This window comes from Elephas maximus, chromosome 2 (assembly GCF_024166365.1).
Source record: "Elephas maximus indicus isolate mEleMax1 chromosome 2, mEleMax1 primary haplotype, whole genome shotgun sequence".
In the NCBI taxonomy this organism is placed as follows: domain Eukaryota; kingdom Metazoa; phylum Chordata; class Mammalia; order Proboscidea; family Elephantidae; genus Elephas; species Elephas maximus.
The window spans coordinates 148,115,034-148,140,937 of record NC_064820.1 but is presented as its reverse complement, the minus strand read 5'-3'; the positions used below and the strand labels follow the sequence as shown (position 1 = coordinate 148,140,937).

General features: G+C 49.6%; 1 protein-coding gene across 1 annotated transcript in view; it reads left to right on the top strand.

Annotated features, from left to right (window-relative positions):
- The first annotated feature begins 1,126 nt into the window (after nucleotides 1–1,126).
- TIFAB (TIFA inhibitor) overlaps nucleotides 1,127–25,904 on the top strand; it is an 85,532-nt gene continuing 60,754 nt past the window's right edge. The window contains 3 exon segments of the mRNA XM_049868642.1: nucleotides 1,127–1,315; nucleotides 1,705–1,882; nucleotides 2,557–2,621. Of these exon segments, the coding sequence (XP_049724599.1) occupies nucleotides 1,127–1,315; nucleotides 1,705–1,882; nucleotides 2,557–2,621 (432 nt within the window).

Below are 25,904 nucleotides of genomic sequence, written 5' to 3'. Positions count from 1 at the left end.
AAAGTTAGCCTCAGTAAATAGTGGTACGTACCATTAGCCAGTCTATGATCACTGTAAGCAGCCACTGCGGCCACTCTTTGAGGGCATTAAAAGTGGCTCAAGGCATCGGAGGTGGACGGGAAATGCACACATGGAACTTCGTCTCTTGCAGAGGAGCAGTTTGATCAGATCTGGAACTGAGATCTGCTACTCCCCTCCGTGCAAGGGCCTGTGCTAGATAAACCAAAAACCAAAAAACCCAACTCCGTCGTGCTGTTGGTCAAGTCGATTCCGACCCATAGATACAGCCCTGAAAAAGACAGCCCGGGGCTGACATCGCAAATGGTGACAAGTGAAAGTGCCACCACGGGGTGGGGGGAGGCTGGGAGCACAGAGAGGGAGCTGGAAAATAGGATGTCATCAAGGGAACGGTTCTCTTTCTCTAGTACCCAAGGTTCCCACTGCTGGGTGCTTGGGAGACTTCCCTGCCTAGAACGCCACACCTCTTCTCTCCCCTCATTCATTATTTCACAGACATCCGGATAATGCCCCCCAACAGGCCCTGTCCCTATAGGCGGTTAAGGACTCAGCAAGATCAGAGATACCTCCAGGCTCGCCCCTGACACTCAAACGTTTGCGGTCCTTCAGTGAGGCGATCTTTTCTTCCCTACCCCCAGTAACTGGATTAAGCCGGTTAATAGCACCTAACAACAACATCCCCTAGTAACTGGACTAAGCCGACTCTTCTTTTAGAGCGGTCCCCACGTAGGCGGACCTAAGTTTAGATATGATGGACCGATGGATCTCTGGGAATGTACAAAACGTATATATATATATATATTTTTTTTATAGCTTGATTTCTGCCCCTGAGACCGCCAGGCCGGAAGTTCATGAAGGCAGAAACGCCTGGAGCCTGAGCAAATGTGGATGTGGATGTGGATGTGGGTGTGGGTGTGGGTGTGGGTGTGGGTGTGGGTGTGGGTGTGGGTGTGGGTGTGGGTGTGGGTGTGGGTGTGGGTGTGGAAGACAGTGCTTGGAAGAGGGCGAAGAAGGCAGGGGCAACTCGTGGTTTGCAGCAAATGTGTCTGCTGCGGGCTCGGCCTTCCAGCCCGCGCAGACTGCTACAGCGCAGGGTGGAGGGAATGAAATGGCCGGGCTGGACCCTGGACTGGAGGCGGCGACCGCGTGGCTACATGAGGCGGACCAGTGGCTGAGTCCGCGCCTAGGCTGGCTCTTTTGCTGGCGGTTTTTCCTCTCCGGCCTGAGGTCTCGAGGTCCAGACACAGTCTTCCGAAGGGTCAGGAAATACCCGAGCCTCCGGGGCCGCGAGGTCCAAGTGAGCGAGCAGGACGCAGGGGTTTGGGGCTAGCTAAGTACTGCAGAGGCAGATCCCTGGCGCCTCTGCCCGCGATATTGGAAGGAAATACCTGGCCCAAAGAGCAATGGTTGCCCTGGGGTCTCCGAGGGACGCTGAAGGACAGAGTGTCTGTTCCCCGAGGGGCCGGCAGGGCTCACCCCGGCTCTCACCGAGGCGCAGGGCGCACAAAGGGAGCGGCGATGCCTTCGTGCGTGCTAGTTAAAAGCTTATTAGTGTGTGATTCCACTTTGTTCCCGAGCGGCCAGAGCGCGCCCTTTCATGCTATTGTACGCGCCGCGATTTAGTGCGGCCTTTGTGGGCCTGAAACGACCGGCCGCCTCTTGGAACTTGCATTCCCGTAACACCAGCTTCGGCTGCACGATGTCCCCGCTGGGCCTGAGGAGCGGAGTCCCCTAGAGCCACTGCGCCCTTTTCCCGGTCTACGCGCGCAGCAGCCGGAGTCGGTGTCACAAACCGCTAAACCAGGGCCGCCCTCGGTCCGCGCTCCCGAGGACCCTCACCGCCCCGCCTTCGCTTCCAGCCAAAGTGAAAAAATGCATGTGGACCCTTTACCTCTACTTGGGGGCAATTAGACTGGGTTTAAAGGGCTATTGAACCCTCGAGAGGCCGCCTCGCTCTGAATCGCTCTGTACAGTGTTTGCAGAGATATTTGCATCTGTTTGCGCTTGGGGAAACGGCCTGTAGGCTCAGTAACCAGAAAGCCGGAGAACTGTTTGGTGTTGCCCTCCCCGACCCCACTCGGCGCTGGCGGATTTTTTGCGCCGCGCGGCGGACGCGGAGCTGAGGCATGCAAAACTGGCCCAGTTCAAAGATTGGGCACCCTCACTGTCGGCCCACTTTTAAACAATTGCTGTTAACAATGCAATTTTAAGCAGAAAATCGTCTAACTAGATTAAATCCACATGACATAGAAACGGGGTGTAGAGTCCGCAACCGCGTAGGAGTGCGGAGGCCTAACAGGATAAAAACAGGATAGAAAGTGTGAAATGCATGCAGAGGTGGAGCCACCGGCAGGTGCCCCGGCCTCCCTCCAGCCGGACGACGACTGCACTTCTCGCCTCCTTCCAGCCCCGACGCCCAGGGAGAGGAAGGGGCTCCCAGAGGGGCAGGTCGCTCGATGCCCAACGCTTTTGGTGGCCCGGGGAGGGGTCATGTGTACGCGAAATCAAGCCCCCGGCTCCCCAATTCCCCACCCGCAGGTCCGGCGTCCCTGGTCCAGCTGCGCCTCACCCTTCCCAAATGCAAGGGCGCAGGGCAAGGCTGGGCAAGCCGGAGCGCTCTCTCCGCTCGCGAGACTGAGCAGGCTCTTTAATGGAATCGGATTCAAAGTCAGGCCTTAGAAAGCCGCATGGCTATGGCAGCAGAGTTCCCTGAAAGCGACAAAGCCCCGAGCCCCGGAACCTTCCGTCCCGGGCCTTCTCCTCCAATCCATCCCCCTGCGCTGCCTGGAGCCACGCTTGCAGCGCGCTCACAGGGGTTAATCACTGTAAAAACAAAGAGATGAAAGGCTCTCCAATTGGAAAGCTCTCGAATGCCTTCTCCCTGGCCCGGGGGAGTGGAGGAGACAGCTCAGGCACAGCTTTTCTTCCAAGCTAGGAATGGGCTCCTGCCTTCAGCTGGGTGGGAGGGAGCCACATCCCACCATTCCTCCGCGACACCGCCCACACAACCTGGCACCTCCCAAAGGGCCTGCTGAGGCTGGGAGAGGGACAGGCCTGCTCCTTCGACCCACAGCCACTACCTCACAAAATATAGGCACAAAGCCCTGGGCTTTTTCAAGGGCCTTAGTTTAGGAAATGTTGAGACTTGAAAAAAATTACTTGCTATACATTTTTAAAAAACTTTAAATTGACCTTAATAAGCATTTAATTAAATGCCTGTAATATAACATTGTTAATTATTCAAGTGTAAACCAACTCAACTTATATGTTGTTGTTGTGTACAGTCCAGTCAATTCCAACTCATAGTGACCCTACAGGACAGAGTAGAACTGCTTCATAGGGTTTCCAAGGAGCACCTAGTGGATTCCAACTACTGACCCTTTGGTTAGTAGCTGTAGCACTTAACCACTATGACACCACGGTTTCCAACCGCTTACTTAAAAAAAAAAAAAAAAATTCTATATAAATTAAATTTAATGTGGGATCTGGTGGCATTTTTATGTCTTCCATATGATGTGGGGTGGGGCTCAGGGCTTAAGATTTTAAAAACACTTAAATCCTTCCTTGAAAAGGTCATCTGGAGCCAAGGGCATGAAGTCCCAAACTGGCAGGTACCTGTTTATTCATGGGGTGCTTGGCCCTGCCTTGCATCCCTCCCTTCCCTTAGGCAGACAGGACTTTCAGACCCGGAGATGGGAAGCAAGGCAGGAGCTTGCCTGGTCACTCGGAGATTCTTAAAAACTTAGTAAGGTAATGGGCAGGGAGGAGGGGGGGGGTGAAAGAGGGCAAAGAACTGGCCTGGGTGATTCCAGTAGGATGTCCCTGAGCCTGAGGATGCTTGGGGTAGGCACTGGCATGAGCTTCATTTCACAGGTGGACATTGATGAAGGGGTTGCCCAAGGTCATCCAGGTGAGACAGCTCTGCCATCCCTAGCCCTTGCACACCACCACCCAGCAGTACTGATTCACTTCTCCTCTCTGTCCTGGCAGGGCCACCTTTACCGGAGCCCCCAAGCTGTTCTAGGGGAGCACTGGGGCATGTCCCCAAAGATAGAAATGCCACAGAGGGAAGTGGTTTTCTCAGGGAGTTTTGATCCCGGCCTGACTCTCCTCCCTTCAGCTGGGCAGAGGTTCCTCCTCTCTTCCTATTTGCGTCTTTAGGGACCACCATCTGTCCCTGATTGCCACATCCATCACTGCTGGGGTGGGGGGTGATGAGCCCCACTGGGAGCAGGAACAGCGTGGGGCCCACCCCCACCTACTCACTCTCAAACTCTGATCAGGGAGGCTGCTCACCCCATCATTGGGTTCACTTTCTCTGGTTTGTGCCCCAGGCGTTGCCAAGTTCTAGGACTCTCTCCAAGCACACAGCCAGGAACCAGGCCTTTGAAGCTTGTCCTTCTGCCTTTACATTTTTTTGTTATTTTCACATCTCTTCTGCTTTTCTCACCTTGAGACATAAGCTTTCCTACACCCCCACCCACCCTTCTTCACACAGGAACATAACAATATGTGGGGGAGGGGAAGGGGCTCTGACCCTTGTGGAGCATGATGTCCATCACCCAAGGCCACTGTGAGCCTGGAGCATGGAGCACCCATGCCCCTCCCCAGCCTCCTGCTCAGCCCCCAGGATCTGGGAAGCCTCAACCCTCTTTCTATGGGGGAAGGCACAGTGGGCTCCCATCTCTGCACCACTTCCCCCAGGATTGGACAGTACTGGGATCCCAGTTTCCCTGCTTTCTGGCCAACCCCAGTCACTTTCTGAAACAGCTTGAGATTGCAAGGAGGCCTGTCTTACAAGCACAGGAGCTTTTGTTTAAAAAAAAAAAAAAAAAAAAGCAAAAAAACACTCAGGCTCTGAATCTAAGATCTGTCTCAAACCCTAGCCCCAGCTCCAGGCTTCGAAGAGCTCATTTGTAAAGTGGGTTAGTACCAACCTCCCACCATGGGGTTGTCCATAGGCTTAAATGCCATGAAAAGTGTAAACAGCTGGCACCTGAAAGGGAGTAGTTCCCGTTTCCCTTCAGTCTATTCTGATTCAAGGTAAGCCCGCGAGTTGCAGAGTAAAACTGCACTCCACAGGATTTTCATGGCTGTGGACTTTTGGAAGATCACCAAGCCTTTCATATAAGGCACCTATGGGTGGGCCTTTCAGTTAGTAGTCAAGTGCTTAACCGTTTGCGCCACCCAGGGCAGTGGAGTGAGCACTCTACAGCTATCAGCAATTCTTACTATTCACCACCAGGAATCTCATCCCTCGGGGCTGGAAAACTGTAGCAGGAACTTCCCGAGAACTTTGAACCATTATGCTCCTTCAATGTTTCATCCTCTCTTCTCAGTGTTTTAATAGACTTGTCATTTATTGAACTCCATGGGGGCAGTTCTACTCTGTCTTATAGGGTCGCTAGGAGTCAGAATTGACTCAATGGCAGTGGGTTTGGTTTTTGGTATTTTGTCATTTATTGAGCACTTATCATGTTGGAGACTCTGCTAAGTGCTTTCAAGTACATTATCTCATTGAAGCTTCATTATTATCCCATTTTATAGATAGAGAGCCCAAGGCAGAGAGGTTAAGTACCTGTTCAAGTTTTATAGCCAGTAGTGGAGCCTGGGGTTTCTCTTCCTTCTTCCTGAGTCCAGGACCTTCCTGCAAGTCCGCAGTGAGCTGCTGCTCACGTCTCTGTCCACATCTGGTGTTTTCTCAGGCCAGCTGTCTCCCTCTGGCCCACCAAGATGGGACAGAGCAGTCCTGGAGGAGCCTATGGCTTTAACCCTAGCACCCCGAGAGGTGGCTTGGGCACTTCCCTGTTTAAAAACAGAAACCCCATGTCCTAGTTACCTAGTGCTGCTGTAACAGAAATACCATAAATGGATGCCTTAAACACATAGAAATTTATTTTCTCACAGTTTAGGAGGCTAGAGGTCCAAATTCAGGGTACCAGCTCTAGGGAAGTCTCTCTCTTTGTCACCTCTGGAGGAAGGTCCTTGTCTCAGCTTCTGTAGCCCTGGTGTTCCTTGGTTCCTTGGAGATTTTCACTTGGCATCTACCTCCCCTCTTCCCCTCCTCCAACCCTCACATTTGTGCTTGCTTGTCTCTGTGTTTATCTGTTTGTTTTTTTTTTTTAAGAACTCAGAAGTGATTAGGTTTAGGGCATACCTGCACTGGTATGGCCTCATTAACATAACATTGGATTGCATTATGGGAGGTGATTGCATTACATTACATACATCCATGGAGTCTATTCTGACTCACAGGGACCCTAGAGGACAGAGTAGAACTGCCCCATAGAGTTTCCAAGGAGCAGCTGGTAGATTCAAACTGGCAACCTTTTGGTTAGCAGCCTGAGCTCTTAACCACTGTGCCACCAGAGAGAACACAACACAATTCAAAATACCATCCTCATGAGGAAAGGAAAACTTGTGCAATTTGTCTTCCCTCACTTTCCTCCTCCATCAGGTCTTGCGCAGCTACTTTGTGAAGCCCCAATCATGCTCAATACGCCCATTCTGTGTGAGGCCGATCCTCTGGGCAGGACAGCTGGCAGACACTATGATGACAGCATCCTTATAGATACACCTTGGTGTTGCCCCTGGCTAGTCAGAAGAAAGCAAGTGGTAGAATAGTCCACCAAGTCCCAATGAATTCCACTGTGCCCTTAGAACAAACCAGCCCCCTCAACCTTGCAACCTGCCCCATGAGTGGGTCCTGATGGACGCAGACCCCTCTGAACCAAAGCCATCCAGCACTGCACCCTCTTGGGAAGGGGAGAGGAAGGTGGACAGATGTGAGGGGGCTGAGGCTCAGCTTGGGGCTCAGCCCCCTCACTTGCTCCATCATAGACTTACAGGGTCTGCTGTCATCACCAAGCTCCCCAGGAAAAGATGTTGCAGCCCCCCTCCCCACCGCAGGAGTCCTGGTCAGGGCCCACAATCATCTTTCCTTTTGTCTGTCTTTTCTAGCATAACTCCCTCTCACTGCCCAACAACAGAAATACATTTAAGGACTAGAATCAACTAAGACATTGGAACTATTGCCATTGATTATCAGAACAGGAAGAGCCTTGCAAAACAATCAAGCCCAACCTCTTTATTGGAAAGATGGGGAAACTGAGGCCTCCAGAGGCAGTGACTTGCACAAGATCAGAGCCAGATAGTTAATGACAAGGAACTGGAGTATGGACAGTCCACACCAGGAGGGCAGTGTTTCCCCAGTAAATGAAGGCGCATTCCCTGCAGGCCTACCTCTGCTCTAGGGTTCGGGAAAACACCTGTGAGATATTTGTCTCAGGACTGATGGGTAACCTTCTAGGGTGAAGGCTTAACCCCTCTTAACTTTTGACCTCTGGCCATTGGGCCCTGCTTGGCCCCAACTCCTTCTCCCAGGCTAAGTGAGTATAAATCCAGCATCAGCCTGCACAGAGGCCACCTGGGGGGACAGAGAGGCCAAGAGGCCCCAAACGGACAGAGCCCTTTAAGCCGATCAGCCCAGCCCCAGTGAAGGGAGCCCTGGAAGGAGAGAGATGGTGGCACCTGGGTGGGATAATTGCATAGGGGAGAAGGGCTGGGCCAGGCCCAGGCTTCCACGGAGGCCCCTCTGTCCGCGTTCCCCTAAACCAGTGCCCACAGCTAGGACGGGAAATGTTCCCGGGATATGGGGCGAGAAGCAGCTGGGTCTGAAAACCCCACTGCCCTCTCTGGAGAGGGCCCCTCCAGCAGAGGGTTAGGGTAGCAGAGCTGAAGGACTTTGAGCCTACTTGAAAGAATAAACAGCTTTTAAGTGCTCTCTGGAGCACCTATTCCAGTGTGAACTCTTGTGATGCTAATGAAAGATTCTCCTTTCCTATTCATTAAAGCACATCCCCCCCAAGAGACCTCTTGGTAGCCACTGTGGTAAGTGAGTGTCTCAAACAAGGGTTCCAGAAAACAACGTTTGGGCTGCTGGGGTCCACAATACACTCCGCACACAGTCAATGGGAAAAAACATGTCACCATGTCACTGATAAGTGAATGGGAAAAAACATGTCACCATGTCACTGATAAGCGAATGGGAAAAAAAACACGTCACCATGTCACTGATAAGCAGGCAGCCTGCCAGGCAAAACATGCCAAAGTTGCAAAGGAGATGTCACCGAGTTCTGCTCAGGACCATGGTGGATCAAAGGGTGAGCACCAGAGTCAGACGTCCTGGTTCCTGTCTTGACTACACTTATAAAGCAAATTACCTGTGCCCCATTCTCCATCCCCTTTACCTCAATCCATTCTGGGGCTCGAAGGGGGAGCATGATCACACAGAGAGAGGAGAGGGCTGTTGCCTTGGGGAAGAGAAAGCCCTCAAGAGCAGGCCACTGATCTCAAAGGGAAATAATGGGATTTTCTGGGATTCACATTGATCCCCAAAGGAGAAAAGCTTCTGTTTGCCTTTTTTAAGCCGCCAAACAAGGAACTAAAGCCTCTTTCAGCCCTGAGTTGAGGCTGTCCTTTCTGAAGTCCTTATTATCCCCAGGGCACTGGGAGAATGGCCTCAGCGCCTGGCCCTCCACCCAGGGAGCTTTCCGCCAGGCAGAGGCCTGCCTGGTTTCCTAGCGACCGATACCCTACCAAGCCACAGCCGCTGGCACCTTGACCCACAGTTCTTGACTGTGGCCCGGCTCCTGTCCTTGATCTGCCCTGAGATGTGTTTCCACAACCAGGAGCAGATGCGTGAGGCACCAGCTCTCTGAGCCATCAGATGCCACACACACATTCGCCCACCCTAACTGCCCACAGCGATGGCAATGGTGATGATAACAATCACAGTGATGATAGCAACTACTAGTTCGTGAGCAGTGCAGTGCCACAAGCGCCATCTTCCTCTCTACCTGGCCTTACCTCCAATGACGTCAACATCTTGTGAGACAACCAGCCCTCACCCCAAAAAGCTGCCTACAGCTCCAGGCCTGCCTAAGTGACTCCAGTGACTCTCACATTTTGCCACTTGAGCTGTCCCTCTCATAGCCATACTCCAGAGGAGGTTATTAGCCATCACTGCTCCACCTCTGAAACCTCACATATACACTCACACACTCTCTCACAGTCACGTACACACATACACTCACACCCACATACTCACTCAGATACTCACACACCACAAACACACACCCCAAACTCAGCGTCCAACCTTCTCTCTGTCCAGCTCTTACACTCGCGTTTCCTGGGATACTCCCCTACCCTAATTGCTCTCTCCACCCCTGGCCGACTTCCTCAACTCCTACCCCTACCAATCTGTTCCTCCTCCGCCCACCAGTCACCCAGCCCAGGGAACTGAGCCATTTCCTCCTCCCCTCTCACTTCCTCTCCCCCCTCATCTCCTCTTGCAGATTTGACTTCTTAACATTGCAGTGGTTCTCCATGGCACTTGTGGATGGAGACAAGGTTCCTTTTTGAAGTTCACAAGGCACATGACTAGTGATGTGTCCATATTTCCAGTCTCAGCTCTTGACAACCCCCTCCCAACACAGGTGCACACACACACACGCACACACATGTGTGCACACACATAGGCGTGCAGCTATATCCCAAGCCTATCTCTTGAGCTGTATTTCTCTCACGCAATGCCCTCTGCCTGGAATGTCCTTCTGCCTCCTCCGTGAATGGCCAGTTCCTATCTTATCTTTTAAGATTCACTTCAGATGTCAAGTCCTCCAAGAAACCTCCCCAAATTCCCACCACCCCCACCTCCTTGTGTGAAGTATCTGTGGCAAAGACTGCTGGTCGTCTTTTCTTCTCCCATGGTAAGAGAAGCCTTAGCTTGGTAAATAAAAAATGAAGACCAAAGAAGAGTTGACGCATTTCAATTATGGTATCGGTGAAGAATATTGAATATACCATGGACTGCCAGAAGAATGAACAAGTTTGTCTTGGGAGAAGTATAGCCTGAATGCTCCTTAGAAGTGAGGATGACAAGACTTCACCTTGCTTACTTTGGACATATTATCAGGAGAGACCAGTCCCTGGAGAAAGACATCATGCTTGGTAAAGTAGAGGGTCAACAAAAAAGAGGAAGACTTTCAACAAGATTGACACAGTGGCTGCAACAATGGGCTCAAACATACCTACTATTGTGAGGATGGCACAGGACTGAGCAACTTTTGTTCTGCTATACACAGGGTCGCTATGAGTTGGAGCTGAACAAGGAAACCCTGGTGCCTTAGTGGTTAAGCGCTACAGCTGCTAACCAAAGAGTCGGCGGTTTGAATCCACCAGGCTTTCCTTGGAAACTCTATGGGGCAGTTCTATTCTGTCCTATAGGGTCGCTATGAGTCGGAATCGACTCAGCGGTACTAGGTTAGGTAATAACAAATGGTTTAGAGGGAAACTACATTTCCCAGCCTCCACTGCAGCTAGATGTAGCCATGTGACTAAGTGCTGGTCAACAGAATGTAATCAAAAGTGGCATGTAGCAGCCTGTAGGAAATTTCCTTGAGAGAGAGCAAGAGTGTGCGTTTGCCTCTCTTTCATCTCTTCCTCCATCCTGCTGCCTGGAACAGTGTCACCATCTTGGATGATGAGGAGGAAGTCCACAGGCTAGGGATGGAAGTAGCCTAGTTCCTGAAGGTTTCATGGAGCAGAGCTGCCATGTCAACTGTGGACAGAAAACCTCAAGAGAAAAAGAAATTTTACCCTGTTGAACCAACTCTTGTTATGGATTTTGTGTCACTCCAAATAGCACCTTCCCTGGTGCCCTCTTTATACTCTAGGCATATTTTTATCACTGAGCCTATCACATTGTGATACCATTACTTTTCATAGGTAAACATTGTGTCATCAGAGCCTGGAGCATGGTTGTTGTTGTTGGCTGCCACTGAGTTAATCTCTGATTCATGATGACCCCATGCACAACAGAGCGAAACAGTGCCCAGTTCTGCACCATCCCCATGATTGATTGTAGATTGGACAATGTTCTGTTCAGATCCACAAAGTTTTTATTGGCTGAATTTTGGAAGTAGATTGGCAGCCCTTTCCTCTTAGTCTGTCAGCTCCGGTGGACCCTGCTCCGCAGCATAGCAACATGCAAGCCTCCACTGACAGACAGGTGGTGGCTGCACGTGAGGCGCATTGGCCAGGAATTGAACCTTGATATCCCTCATGAGAGACAAGAAGAACAAGGCAGGCACTGAACGATGTATGGATGAATAAATGGTTACTTGATAATTTAGACAGGCATATTTGGAAATAAAAGGCTTATCTGGAGAAGGTAGTGTGATAACACAGAGGAGAAGTTCCTGGACTCAGTTTTTGTGCCAATCCAGATCTGCATACTTGTCTTACTTCCTGGCTTGCATTGGTCCCACAGCCTTGGAAATAATGTATCCCTGGCTACAGATCAATGAACTCACTGCGGTGGCTGCTTCTGGCCCCTCCTGTCACTCGCAGCAAGACTGGACAGCATCTCTTGCTTAGAGGCTTCCACACATGCATATCAACCAGGCTGGGGGCTGCAGGCTAAAGGTGGACAGGAAGGGGGCACGGCTCACGCGTGCCCGCTTACTGGCTCGCTCAGCACGCTGTGCCTCAGCTGCAGATGCTACCACCGCTGCCTTGGAACCTGACTTCCCTGGTGGCTGCTGAAGGGCCAAGTGGCACAGCACAGAAGGACAGCGGGATTGACGTCCTGTGGGGTGAACTTTAACCAATGAGAGACACAGCCAGCAAGCAGATAAATTCTTCTCTCTTCTTCCTTGCACAGTCTGGAGACACAGTAGCTTCATAAAGCCTCTCTGAAGATGTCTTGCCACACTGAGCAGTCAACTGTGCTGGTCACAATGCAGTGCCCCGATCATAATGCTCTCTGTCCCTTATGTTTGCTCTCCTTCCTTCCTTCCCCACTCCGCTTTTCCCTTATTCCTGCATTCGCAGGAGTGAACTCCTAATAAAACGTTAGCACTTAAGCTTTTGTGCTCTATTTTCCAAGCATACCCTTGGGTATTATGTTTGAGGGACAGTGAGAACTCTATTGTGGTTGAAAAGTAGCAATAGTGAAAACAAGGCCCTGCCTAATGCCCATCAAAGTGTCTTAGCTAAATAAACAGAGGTGTACACAGATACTGGGACTATGTGGCCGTCACAAGGAGGGGTAGAGCGCCGTTTGAGGCTATGGGAAGACATCCACACTCTGTCATTACATGAAAAAGGCAAGGAGTGGAGTGTTGTTAGGTGCCGTTGAGTCAATTTCAACTCATAGTGACCCCATGTGACACAGTAAAACTGCCTTATAGGGTTTTCTCGGCTGTAGTCTTTACTGTAGCAGATAGCCAGGTCTTTCTCCCGTGCAGCCACTGTGGGGGGGGGGGTAGGGTGGGGGAGGTTAACAGGCAGACATGTGATATTCTCCAATAAGTGTGTGATTCCTAAAGGATGAAGACACACGTTCACACTGACACACACAGTTGCTTGAATTTTCATCTAAGTGTACAAGAATTTGTTACAAAACAGTTTTTATGTATGAGAATTTGATGTGTGCCCACTACATGCACTATTCTAAGCGCTCCACGTGTATGATCTCATTTTATTCTCACATTTCAGTGATGTTGATAGATGATTAGCCCCATTTTACAACTGAGGAAACTGAGGTGCACAGAGCTGACCACAGACCAAAGTTCCGTAGATAGCAAGTAGTGATCTGAGACTCAAACTTATTCCTCTAACTGTCTCAGGGCGCTGATCTCCTCTCAGCAGCGGTGTTTACAGTGTTCCCTTCCATACTGCTTGTTTAGTGATCAAGGTCACGCATGCCCAGGGTATTTTATTCATGAAGGAAAAGTCTGGAGAGGCCTTTCAGCGGTCCCTCTGTGTGGTACACAGCCAGAGCAGCCAAGATAAGCTGGCTTGGCCAAGGAAATAGCTCTGTGGCTCGGACAGGAACCTGGAGGTAGCAGCAGGGACTGAGTCCCCTTAGGCCTTGGAACTGTCTGTGCTGGCCAGAGCTGATGAGCCTCCTCTCTCCTATTTTCCGAGCAGGCAGGGCCCGGTGACCATCACCCAGCTTGGTGGAGGTCAGCCTCTAGTCCCCAGGTCTATGGAGCCAGAGGGCATCCAAAGCTCCAGAACAGGGCTGGGCAGCTGGGAGTGAAGTAGCACTGCCTGCTACGACTTAAACTGGCTCAGATGTCCAGGGGGTGTCCGCCACACTAGGCCTCCCCAACAGGGGCATAAACCCCAGGCCTTGTCCCCAAGGCTGGGCCCTTTGTTGGGGGATGAGAGGCTCCTTGGCAGCTGTGACACTGCTGCAGTGACCTCACCTCTCGCAGAGGAAGACCTGGTGGTTCAGGGAGCGGCCAGCTCTCTTCATGCTTTATTTGGAACTTGGGCTGCCTGCTGGGTATTGTGAGCTGCCACAGTCTTGGGATTATCTCGGAGTCCAGAGCCCTCCTCTGTGCCAGGTGGACAGTCAGCCCTGTAAGGGCACGGGGTGGCAGTAGGGGTGAGTGAGAAATCACAGGGGCTGGCCTCTATTTTTTTTTTTTTTTTTAATTTTTTATTGTACTTTAGAGGAAGGTTCACAGAGTAAGCTAGTTTCTCATTAAAAAGCTAGTACACATATTGTTTTATAACATTGGTTAACAACCCCACGACATGTCAAATCTCCCTTCTCAACCCTGGGTTCCCTATTACCAGCTTTCCTGTTCCCTCCTGCCTTCTAGTCCTTGCCCCTGGGCTGGTGTGCCCCTTTAGTCTCGTTTTGTTTAATGGGCCTGTCTAATCTTTGGCTGAAGGGTGAACCTCAGGAGTGACTTCATTACTGAGCTGAAAGGGTGTCCAGGGGCCATATTCTCAGGGTTTCTCCAGTCTCTGTCAGGTCAGCAAGTCTGGTCTTTCTTTTTGAGTTAGAATTTTGTTCTACAGTTTTCTCCAGCTCTGCCCCAAACCCAGTGCCGTTGAGTCGATTCTGACTCATAGTGACCCTATAGGACGGAGTAGAACTGCCCCAGAGAGTTTCCAAGGAGCACCTAGCAGATTTGAACTGCCTACCCTTTGGCTAGCAGCCGTGGCACTTAACCACTATGCCACCAGTGTTTCCCCAGCTCTGTCCAGGGCCCTCTATTGTGATCCCTGTCAGAGCAGTCAGTGGTGGTAGCTGGGCACCATCTAGTCGTACTGTACTCAGCCTGGGCCAGGCCATGGCAGATGTGGTCCTTTAGTGCTTTGTACTAACTTTTCCCTTGTGTCTTTAGTTTTCTTCATTCTTCCTTGATCCTGAAGGAGTGAGATCAGTGGAGTATCGTGGAGCAAAGGCTGGCCTCTATTAACCCTTTCAGCTTAGGGTTAGCATGGGCTGGCCCCTCTCCACCTCCAGATGCCTCCATGTCCCTTCCTTAGTAACACTGTCAGCTGCCACACCCCCAGCCCACCTCAGACCCAGTTTGATGCTGACCCCTCAATATTTGGAAGTCTTAACCCTCCCCTCCCACAAAAATGCTTTCCCAAGAAGCACAGTGTGGCCAGGTTAAGAGCCCAGATTTGGCATCTGAAATCGGTGAGTTCTGATCCCAGACTCATCACTTCCTGTGCATTCATCCAGAAGCATCACTCAAGTGCCTACTCTGTGCTAGGCCCTGTGCTACACTCGGAGATAGAGCAGTGATAGAGCAGCAAAGAAGCCACAACAGAGGCTCTGCCTTAGAGTCTGGTAGGGGAGGAGATTTTTAACATTGTTTGTGTGGATGTTTTGGGTGAATGTCTTACTGGTACAAGTGTTGCAAAAGAGAGATACAAGCATTGAGACTTGTAGGAGTGGGGGTGAGGAGGTTTTGGCTTGGTTAAAGGAGGAAGGATGCACGGGAACTCAATAAGGAAGAGGGAGACAAGGGATGTTCCAGTTAAAAGCAACAGCATGTGTAAAGGCCCCATGGTTGGGGGGAGTGTACTACACACTAGGGGTTGAAAACGAGGTCATTGTGTCTCTAGTGCAGACAGCATGAGGGAGAGTGAGGTGGGAGATGAGGTGGAAAGGCCTGTGGGGACCTAAGTCATGGAGAACCACCGAGGGAGGGGAAGAAGGTGAGGCAGGAGCTCTCAAGATCAGTTTGTGTTTTTGAAAGATCATTCTGGCTGGGGGCAATCCGGGTGGGCAGCCTGAACAAGTTATATACCCTCTCTAAACCTCAGTTTTCTGATCTTTACATAGCAATGGTAATATTCTTGTCTCTGAGGTTGTTGACAGAATTACATGAGCTCTATGTAAAGGACATAGCACTGTGCAGGACACACAGGGACCTACTATTACTGGGGACAGAAGCTGTCCTGGGGCCTTGGGATGGGCGGCTGGTGAGGCTGAGGCGTGAGTTCCTGTTCGTGGGGTCTCTGATGCCTCCTTTTTCTAAGTAGGACAAAAGCCTCTCCAGAAGGTAGCTGTTCCTGCAGTGGCTTCTCTGGGAAGGAGCTGGAGGCACTTACAAAAAAGCAAACTCAAGAGTTGTGAACCTGGGATGGAGGCCAAAACACACAGGAAGGGCAGAGAAAAGAAGAGGGAGAGTCTGGGTGGGCAGAGTGTGGGCACAGACCCGCCTCACTGGGGAGGGCTGACCCTATGAACTCTGCAGCCCTCTCCTGTAGGACATGCCTCACACAGGCCTCAGTCCAGGGCCAGATAGGGCAGGGCCTGTCACCATTTTGCAAACAAGGAGGGTGAAGTCACTATTCAGAGTTGCTTAGTGAATGGCCAGGGCAGCCTGCATACCTCCAGAGCTCATGACCACTGAGCCAGGCTCACACCAGCAAGGAAGGTGGGTGTCCAGGGAGGAACAGAGAAGTCAAGAGGGAAAGGGGTGGGGGACACAGGGCCAGGCCCATTCCTGCCCTTCTCAAGGCCTGGGTATCCAGCTTGCCTTGGGCTTCTGGGCAAGTGTGTCCTTTCACTTTCTTCTCTCACCAGCCTGTCTTGTTCTGCAGTAACACTATGCCTGGTCCTGCCAACCTGACCAGGATGTAAGGCTTCCTGGAGGAGTTGCCAGAGATGCCAAACCTTAAAGGGTAGACAAAATTCAACAAGGGCATTGTAGGTGGAGGCACGTCAGGTCAAAGGCTCAGAGACCAAAATGGGAATTGCACAGCATGACTAGGGTGAGGAAACAGCCTAGCCTGGCTAGGATAAAGGGGGCAGGCAGCAGATGGGGCTCCAGGAGACGCTCTTGGAGCCAGCTTCTGGGGGGCTTGAGCATCAGGCTGAGGAACTGATTGTTCCTCCTGTAGACAACGGTGCGTGAGCAGAAGAGGCACAGGATAAAGGTGGCACTTAATCACTGAGATAAACTGGGAGGGGGTGGGAAGGCAGAAACCAGGTCAATGCCTTGGAGGCCCATTGGGGCAGGTGTTTGCCTGGTGCCTGGTGGGAAGGATGAGGCAGGTGCAGAAGGCTTTGGCCCTGGCCCGCCCCCTCTCTTCGAAAAGGCAGCTCCAAGGCCTGATTGTGGCCCAGCTAGCTCCCCTGCTGGTGGCTTGTGCCCCTTGCCCCCCAAGGCTAATCAGCTTAGGATGGCAAATGAAGGCTCCAGAACTGCAGGCCTTCATTCTCTGCTGCTACAAATTAACACTTCAATTAAAAGCCAGCCAAGCCAGACCTGACCTCCACACTCTCGCTGGGTGAGGATTTAATTAAGGCATGGTGGACAGGTGGGCAGGAGAGGAAGTGACCTGGGAAGGTCCTGTCTTGAGCTGACCATCTTGATCAGCTTGTTGGTGTTCTGGAACACAGATTTGAGATTACAGAGCACAGTGGAAACATCGAAGTTTCTTAAGGTGCAACAGAATCCCCTTTAACAGGGAGGAGGGCTTGTAAAAAGTGCCCATTCTTGCCCACTCTAGCGCCACTGAACACAAATCTCTGAGATGGGCCTACTCAAAAAAAAAACAGTTGCCATTGAGTCCATTCCAACTCATGGTAACCCCATGTGCTGCAGAACAGAACTGTACTCCACAGGGTTTTCATGGCTGTGACCTTTCAGAAGCAGATCACCAGACTTTTCATCCAAGGCACCTATGCGTGGTTTTGAACTACCAACCTTTCCGTTAGTAACCAACTGCTTTACTCTCTGAGCCACCCAGGGACTCCTGAGATGGGCCCAGAATAGAAAATAGAATAAAAAAAAAATAGAATAGAAAAGAAAATATCATCACCACCCCATTGCTGTCAAGTCAATTTTGACTCATAGAGAGACCCTACGGGACAGAGTAGAACTGCCCCACAGAGTTTCCAAGGAGTGCCTGGTGGATTCAAACTGCCGACCTTTTGGTTACCAGCCATAGGTCTTAACAACTACTTCACCAGGTTTTCTGAAACTATCATAGGAAGTACAATTCTATGCAACTTTTGCTTTAATTATGTATGTGTGTATGCTTAGACTGGGTTGCTATGAAAAAAAAATTTTTTTACTGTGAATTTCAGACAAAAAGTTTGACAAACGCTGTACCCATATCTCTCTAGCAACACGGAGGTACCAATGCCCTCCATAAAGCTCTGAGCTTCATAGATATGTCCAGTAAATGAAACCTTATCATGGCTGTTCCTCCAACCCTACTGAACCTAAAACTATGACCCCTGGAAGCCTGCCCTCTTTCCAGAAGTCATCTACAGACAGGTGGGAGAATGCCACCACCAGCTGCTCCACAGGGTGATGACCCCATTCTCTGCCCAGGTTGGAGGCAGGTGTTGAAAAGAGGCCAGAGCTGAGATCTGTACTGATGGCAATCAAGGAACCTTCAGGTCAGCCTGCCAACCAGCCTCAGAGCCTGGGCACCACGGAGGGGTCAGCAGACACTACTGTACCTTCTAGGAGCTCACTGCGTGCTTGGGAGAAGGGGAAGCAGGTACAGAACAGGGCCTGAGCCTGTGACAAGGCAGCGGAGCAGAGGGAGGAAGGTTGAAGGGAAGGCCTGGGCCGCACAGGAGGGTGGGGCGGGATCAGGGCAGGCTGCCTTCCCGAGTGCCACATTCCCTGGCCCTTTCCATGCCGCCCCTGCCCTCTCTGCCTTGGAAATCCCTTTGAGCTCTCGAGGGCAGATGCGGGTCAGAGAGTGATGAGCCCTGGCCCTAGCCTCGTTTGAAATGGGAGCATTCTGGGCCAGGGGCGAGGCCTACGAGGTGGGGTCGCCACCTCCAGGGCAGTGGCGAGCTCCGGCCTGGGCGGCTCGTTGCTAGGGCCCTTTTTCCAAGGCATCAGGTTATAGGGCCGCGTGGAGCAGCCCATCTGCCGGCTAACTTCTCACTTTCCCCCCTAAGGCTGCCTGTGACCCGGCTCCCCGCGCTCAGGCCCGTGTGTAAAAGTGGCGGGGGGCCTTTATTCCCACCGAGCCCCTTCTCAGCAGCTCGGCAGCCAAACTGCTCTTGGATTACATTTTGATGAGTTTTCAATTTAGGCCCAGCAGACAAGGGGAGGGAGGGGATGGAGAGAGGGGATGGGGCGGGGGGCGGGGGGGGGGCGGGTAGGGGAGCCAGAGGAATAAATGCAACAGATGGGTCCAATTGTGCTGCCTAGGCAAATGAAGGGAGACATCTGTAGCCCCCGAATACTGGTGGTCTGAAACGCAATTAGTCCTCTGTGAAAGGGGCCCCTCACAGCCCCCTCGGCCAATCCCCTCCGAGGCACTGCTCACGTTACAATGGCCTTGACCACAATCCATTGAGCAGAAAAAGGAAAAAAGAAAAGAAAGAAAGAAAGATTAATCCAGGAGTTGCTGAGCGGTGGGGCTTCGAGCAGAGTTGCTCTGCTGGAAAGGAAAGGTTACTTAGGCTTCTGCTTTTCTCTGTTTTCCTTGGCGCATCTATTCACGGTAGGTTCCCAATGAAGAGAAGGAGAGTGAGTTAGGGTGCCTTATTTTTTCGCTTGGTGGACCCACACCTTGAGTGGTTATTAATCGGCAAATTGCTCAGAAACCTCAATGTTCTACTGACTTGTTTGGAAAATAATGCATGAAGACACAAGTCCCTGTGGTTGCGACTGGGCCCCACCCCCTGCCCCCTGAGGGGTAAGAAAGCTGTTATGTGATCAGACCCCTTCCGCACGTGATGAGGATCATGGCTGCTGTGAGTCTCAGGGAGTTGTCTTGTGCAGCTGGAAATGCTAGTTCTTACCCCATTCCTCTGAGGACCTGCCTCCACATTTCCTTCTTGTCCTGACTATCAGCTGGAGAATTAGGATTTATTCGGGCATTACAGGAGAAAGATGTGGCAGTCTGCTTCCTTTAAGATTTTCAGCCTTGGAAACCCCATGGGCAGTTCTACCCTGTCCTGTAGGGTCACTATGAGTCGGAATCCACTTGACAGCAGTGGGTTTGGGTAATTCATGTATATTTATTTTTTTTATGATAGGGGTTCTCTGAAGAAAAGGGGGGAAAAATCCTGCACAATGGTGGGGACTGCCCCTGAGAGTTCAGCGTACCTTTAAATTATCCTCCTGACTTTGTTCCCCACCAGGCTCATGGGCATCTGTTCAGGGAGATAGTGGCTCTGCCCGAGGAGCTGAAAGAAAGCCCGTGTTCTGGTGACACCTTCTTGGGTTTCTGCTCCCTGTCCCCTGTCAGAACCATCAGCTGGCCCACAAAGGCTCCTGAGCCTGCTACCCCAGAACTCTTCCAGGAGATGGCTTCAGCAGCTCAGTCCTCCTACAGGGAGAAGACCCTCCACAGGCTAGGAGCCCAGGTGACATGCAACTGTTAGTTTTTTTGTTTTTATTTTTTCAAGACTGAAAGCTCCAAACAAATGAAATATCAGTGCAGTCCCATGTTGTTTTTAGCTGTAGCAGAGTCAGCCCCTAAATCATGGTGACTCCATGTACAACAAGATTGGACTGTTGTGATCCATAGGGTTTTCATTGGCTGATTTTCAGAATAGGTCCCCAGTTTGTCTTTGTCTGGAAGCAAAGCTGAAACCTGTTCCAGGCAGATGCAGGTTAAAGATCACTTGCATGGTTATTTCTAGCAGCCTTCAAAAACTGTTGCTTGGATTCATTTTGGATTCAGGCCCCAGGAGTTTTGGTTTGCTTTGGTTTAGAATTGTGCCATAGGGTTCTCCATACAACTCAGCCAGCTATTGAAGCTGGTTTGGGGTTCACATTTCACTCAGCTCAGCCTCCATCCAGACCTACTCACTCCATCTTCTTTCTCCTCCCAGGTCCACATAAAGGTGCTTTAATGGCCCAGGTTTTGTTGTTGTTTATAATTACTATTATGTGTGTTTAGACAAAGTAGTGAACTCTTGGATTTAATTTTTTAAAGGGCCACTAACCAAGTGCTCTAAGATTCAGGGACTTCCTGATTAATCAGTATCTGATGCCATTTGGTTAATCACAGGAGCCAGAACAGAAATGAATTTTCTGTGCTATAGGGTTGCTATGAGTCGGAATCGACTCGACGGCACTGGATTTTGGTTTTGTATGTGCCATCTTCTTGGGAACTCCTGGTGTTTCTCCACGGGCATAGAGGTCTTCCCCTTCCTCAAACCCCTGTAGTGGGCATAGTTTGAAAAAGTTGGTGGTCACATGACCACCCATCCCTGGATTCCTGAGATGACCATGATCCCAGCACTGTATTCTGTGGTGTCATTTCCATGAACCCTCTGCACAGTTCGGAAACTGACAACATCCAAAGTATCTCTCCTGTTCCAGAAATAGCATAAAAATCTTGTGTCAGGCTCCAGGGTTTGGCAAGGAAGTTACCATGTGTTCTAAGGGGGTAGGCATCACCTGGGCATAAGGGAGATGAGGGAATATTGTCGCCTCTCAGGAATCTTGCCCCCAAGTCTGAGCCAGTTTCTCCAATGAAGAGCATAAAAATCCCCAAACAGATCCTGCCTCGGAGCCTCTGGGAATAGGTCAACCAAGCAACACTGTTTCCTTTGCTGGGGCCTAGTGTGCACTAAGCTCTTGTACGAGTGTCAACTGATCCCTACTGAACTGTCAGACCTTTACACTGTCCCCAGCCAGCTAACTTCTCCATTGGAGGTGCCATCCTCCACCACAGTGGATGGGCTGAGGAGACTAACATGGGAGGTGTGGAGTGGGAGGTAGGGCTGCATACCCCATAGGCTTCACCTGAGACCATGAGCATGAGGCCGTTTCTGCTGGGACCCTCCCCCAGCACTGGTCCTCAGCATCTGCCACAGAAGCCATAACCCAGACCTTGCCCACAGCTGGGACTGGCTAGGAAAAAGGCAGCCCTGCTTTCCCTAGGACTGGGCTGTACCCCAGTTCTCATCATGGGAAGTCTTCGCCCACCGACCTAGACCTAATGCCCTACCTCCAGGCATAGACTGTGCAGGTGCACCTGGCTTTGCCCGGGCCCAGCATCTAGAATTACACACATCGTGTCTGAAGGAAAGGAACCCTACGTGCAGCCTCAGCTGATGCATTTTCAGCACTTTAGAGCTCAGGAAGCACTTTGAGATGCAGGCCCCATTTGTCTCTCCAACCAACCAGAGAGAATGGGAAACAGTTGGCACCCTACCTCCCCACCCCGTTCATCCGTTGTTGCTGTTGTTAGGTGAGGTCAAGTTGGCTCCGACTCATAGCAACACTATGCACAATGGAACGAAACACCACCCGGTCCTGCACCATCCTCATAATCATTGCTATGTTTGAGCTCATTGTTGCAGCCACTGTGTCAAGCCATCTCAGTGAGGGTCTTCCTCTTTTGCTGACCATCCACTTTTCCAAGCATGATGTCCTTCTCCAAGGACTGGTCCCTCTTGATAATATGTTCAATGTACTTGAGACAAAGTCTCGCCGTCCTCCCTTCTAAGGAGCGTTCTGGCTGTACTTCTTCCAAGGCAGATTTGTTTGTTCTTCTGACAGTCCATAATATATTCAATATTCTTCGCCAATACCATAATTCAAAGGCATCAATTCTTCTTCCATCTTCCTTATTTATTGTCCAGGTTTTGCATGTATATGAGGTGATTGAAAATACCATGGCTTGGGTCTGGTGCACCTTAGTTCTCAAAGTAACGACTTATTTTTTAGCACTCTAAGAGGGTCTTTTGCAGCAGATTTGCCCAACGCAATGTGTCATTTGATTTCTTGTCTGCTCCTTCCATGGGGATTGATAGTGGATCCAAGTAAGATGACTTCAATCTTTTCTCCTTTTATTATAATGTTACTTATTGGTCTAGTTGTGAGGGTTTTTGTTTTCTTTATGTTGTAGTGCAATCCGTACTGAAGGCTGCAGTCCCTGATCTTCATCAGTAAGTGCTTCAAGTCCTCTTCACTTTCAACAAGCAAGCTTGTCTCATCTGCATATCACAGTTCATTAATTAGTCTTCCACCAATCCTGATGATGTGTTCTTCTTCATATAGCCCAGCTTCTCGGATTATTTGCTCAGCATACAGATTGAATAAGTATGGTGAAAAGAGAAAATCCTGACAGACACACACCTTTTCTGATTTTAAACCACATAGTGTCCCCTCATTCTGTTTGAATGACTGCCTCTTGGTCTATTTATAGGTTTTGGAATTCCTGTTCTTTGCAATGTTATCCATATATTTGTTTACAAGTCCACACAGTCAAATGTCTTTGTCTAGTCAATAAAACCACATGAACATATTTCTGGTATTCTCTGCTTTCAGCCAAGATCCATATGACATTATTAATGATATCCCTTGTTGCACCTCCTCTTCTGAATCTGGCCTGAATTTCTGGTAGTTCCCTGTTGATACACTCTTGGAAGTGTTTTCGAATTATCTTCTTTGGCAAAATTTTACTTGCGTATGATATTAATGATATTGTTCAATAATTTCTGCATTCTTTTGGATCACCTTTCTTTGGAATGGGCACAAATATGGATCTCTTTCAGTTGTTGAGCCACTACAATACGCCAGGCCCTGTTCTAGGCACTAAAGATAGAGCAATGAACAGTACAAGACAAGGGGCCTGCCCTCAAAGAACTCACATATTAGAGAGGCAGATAATAATAAGCAAACCAGCATCTGATTGTCAGGTAGTGATACATGCTATGAAGAAAAATAAAGCAGGTGGGATAGGGACTTCTGGTGCTCAGCAACCATCAGCTCTCTCTCATGAGAGGCTGATAGTCCCTGCCCCTTGCAGGTAGGCGGAGCCATGAAACTGGTGATGGCCAGTGGGCTATAAGCGCAAGGTATCTGTGTCACTTCCGGGCTGCAACATTTAATTGCTAGTGAGGGAAAAACTAACCCTCTTTTTTCCTTGCCAGAAGGACTCACAGTGTCTGGAAAGTGGATCTTTATTCAGCCTGGTTCCCAGAGGGGTCATGTGGAGCACAGCTCTCCACCAACCCACAGTGGAAAGATGACATGAGCAAGAAAATAATCTGTGTATTAAGCATTGGGATTTGAGGTTATTACCACCTTATGTCCCTGGATGGTGAAAATAGTTAAGCACTCAACTTAACTAAAACGTTGTTGGTTCGAGCACAACCAGAGGCACCTCGTAAGACAGCCCTGGTGATCTGCTTCCAAAATGTCACAGCCTTGAAAACCCTATGGAGCAGTTCTACCCTGCACATATAGGGTGGCCATGAGTTGGAATAAATTTCATGGCAACTAGCAACAACCACCACTGTAGAGTAGCCCAGTCTTACTAATACTGTCAGAGGCCAGAGCAGGGATTCTTTTTTTTCTTTTTCTTCCATTATTTGTTTATTTATATTGTACTTTAAATGAAGGTTTGTAGAACAAACTAGTTCTCACTAAACAGTACACATCTTATTTTATGACATTGGTTAATGACCCCACAATATGTCAACACTCTCCCTTCTAGACCTTGGGTTCCCTACTACCAGCTTTCCTGTCCCCTTCTGCCTTCTAGTTCTTGTCCCTGTGCTGGTGTGCCCCTTTAGTCTTGTTTTGTTTTATAGACCTGTCTAAATCTTTGGCTGAAGGGTGAACCTCAGGAGTGACTTCATTACTGAGCTAAAAGGGTGCCCCAGGGGCCATACTGCTGGGATTTCTCCAGTCTCTGTCAGGCCAGTAAGTCTGGTCTTTTTTTGTGTGTGTGTGAGTTAGAATTTTGTTCCACATTTTTCTCCAGCTCTGTCTGGGACCCTCTATTGTGATCCATGTCAGAGCAGTCAGTGGTGGTAGTCGGGCACCATCTAGTTGTACTGGAGTCAGTCTGGTGGAGGCTGTGATAGATGTGGTCCACTAGTCCTTTGAACTAATCTTTCCCTTGTATCTTTAGTTTTCTTCATTCTCCCTTGCTCCTGAATGGGTGAGACCAGTGGAGTATCTTAGATGGCTGCTCACAGGCTTTTAAGACTTCAGACGCTACTCACCAAAGTAGAATGTAGAACATTTTCTTTAAAAAATATGTTACACTGATTGAGCTAGATGCTCCCCAAGACCATGGTCCCCACAGCCCTCAGCCCAGCAATTCGATCCCTCAGGGAGTTTGGATGTGTCTATGGAGCTCCCATGAGTTTGCCCTGTACAAGTTGTCCTGGCTTTGCTGGTATTGTGTACTGTCTCACCCTTCACCAAAGTTACCACTTATCTATTGCCTATTTAGTGTTTTTCCATCCCTACCCCTCCACTCCCTGGTAACCATCAAAAATTGTTTATTTTTGTGTGTAAAGTTTTTCACGAATTTTTACAGTAGTGGCCTCATGCAGTATTTGTCCTTTTGTCATTAACTTATTTTACTAAGCATAATGCCCTCCAGATTCATCCATGTTGAGATGCTTCACAAACTCATCATTGTTCTTTATTGTTCCTTAATACTCCATTGTGTGCGCATACCACAGTATGTTTATCCACTCATCTGTGGATGGGTATCTAGGTTGTTTCCATCTTTTCAGAGCAGGGATTCTTAAACATTTTGGTCTCTTAAAAATTATTAAGGACCCCAGAGAGTTTTTATTTATGTTAGTTGCATTTATTGATATTTACCTTTTTAAAAACAAAACAGCATGTATTTAATTCATTTAAAAATAAAATAACAAACCCATTACATGTAAACATATACAATTTTTATGAAAAAATAATTATATTTTTCAAAAATAATTGGTGAGAGAGGTGGCATTACTTTATGTGTTTGCAAATCTCTTTAATATGTGGCTTAATAGAAGACGACTAGATTCTCACATCTGCCTCTGTGTTCAAGCTGTTCTGATATGTTGTTGAAGTATATAAAGAAAATTCAGTTACACACAGATATGAAGTTGGAAAAGTGAGGAAATTGCAGATACCATGAGAAGGTCTTGGGGACTCCCAGGGTGTCATTGGATCACACTTTGAGAAACACTTGGCTAGACAGTGAAGAGAATACTGGAGGCTAGCGTGTGGTTGCTCAGCCCAGAGGCAAGAGTGGGCTGAAAACTGGGTTGGGGTAAAAAAGGATGCACTGGCAGGTTGAAGCCATTGGCCTTGGTGAGTTGGAGCCTGGCTGTTTGGAGGGTCTGCCAGGCAAGAAGGCCAGATCAGACAAAACTCAAAGGTCAGTGACTGGCCTAAGTTTCCGTAAGTACGAACAGGTGGAGCAGGAACACAAGGCCATGTGGGATTCTGATATTAGCCTCAAGTTCTGTCCACTTGTCCCTCCTATTAAATGCTATTAACTGGCATTTAGGACCATCTTCACCTTTTTCACCTTTAGGCACCTTCACACTATTCCTTTGTAAAACTATTTATCAGGTGTTGAGGTCTTCGTCGAAGGTAGATGACCTCAGACACCCCACCAAAGCTTCTGAGAAGGGTGGATCAGGCAGAATTACGGCCTCATTCCAGGCTCCTGGGACATGCCCTGTGAGGACATTCCAGGACATCAGAGATTCAGTTCTAATGACCTTAGAACTGGTGGTGGTGAGGAACTGGGACATTTGCATGGGGGTCAGATGCCGGATCAGGAGTATCACATAAATCCCTTCATGCCAAAAGAGGAACACA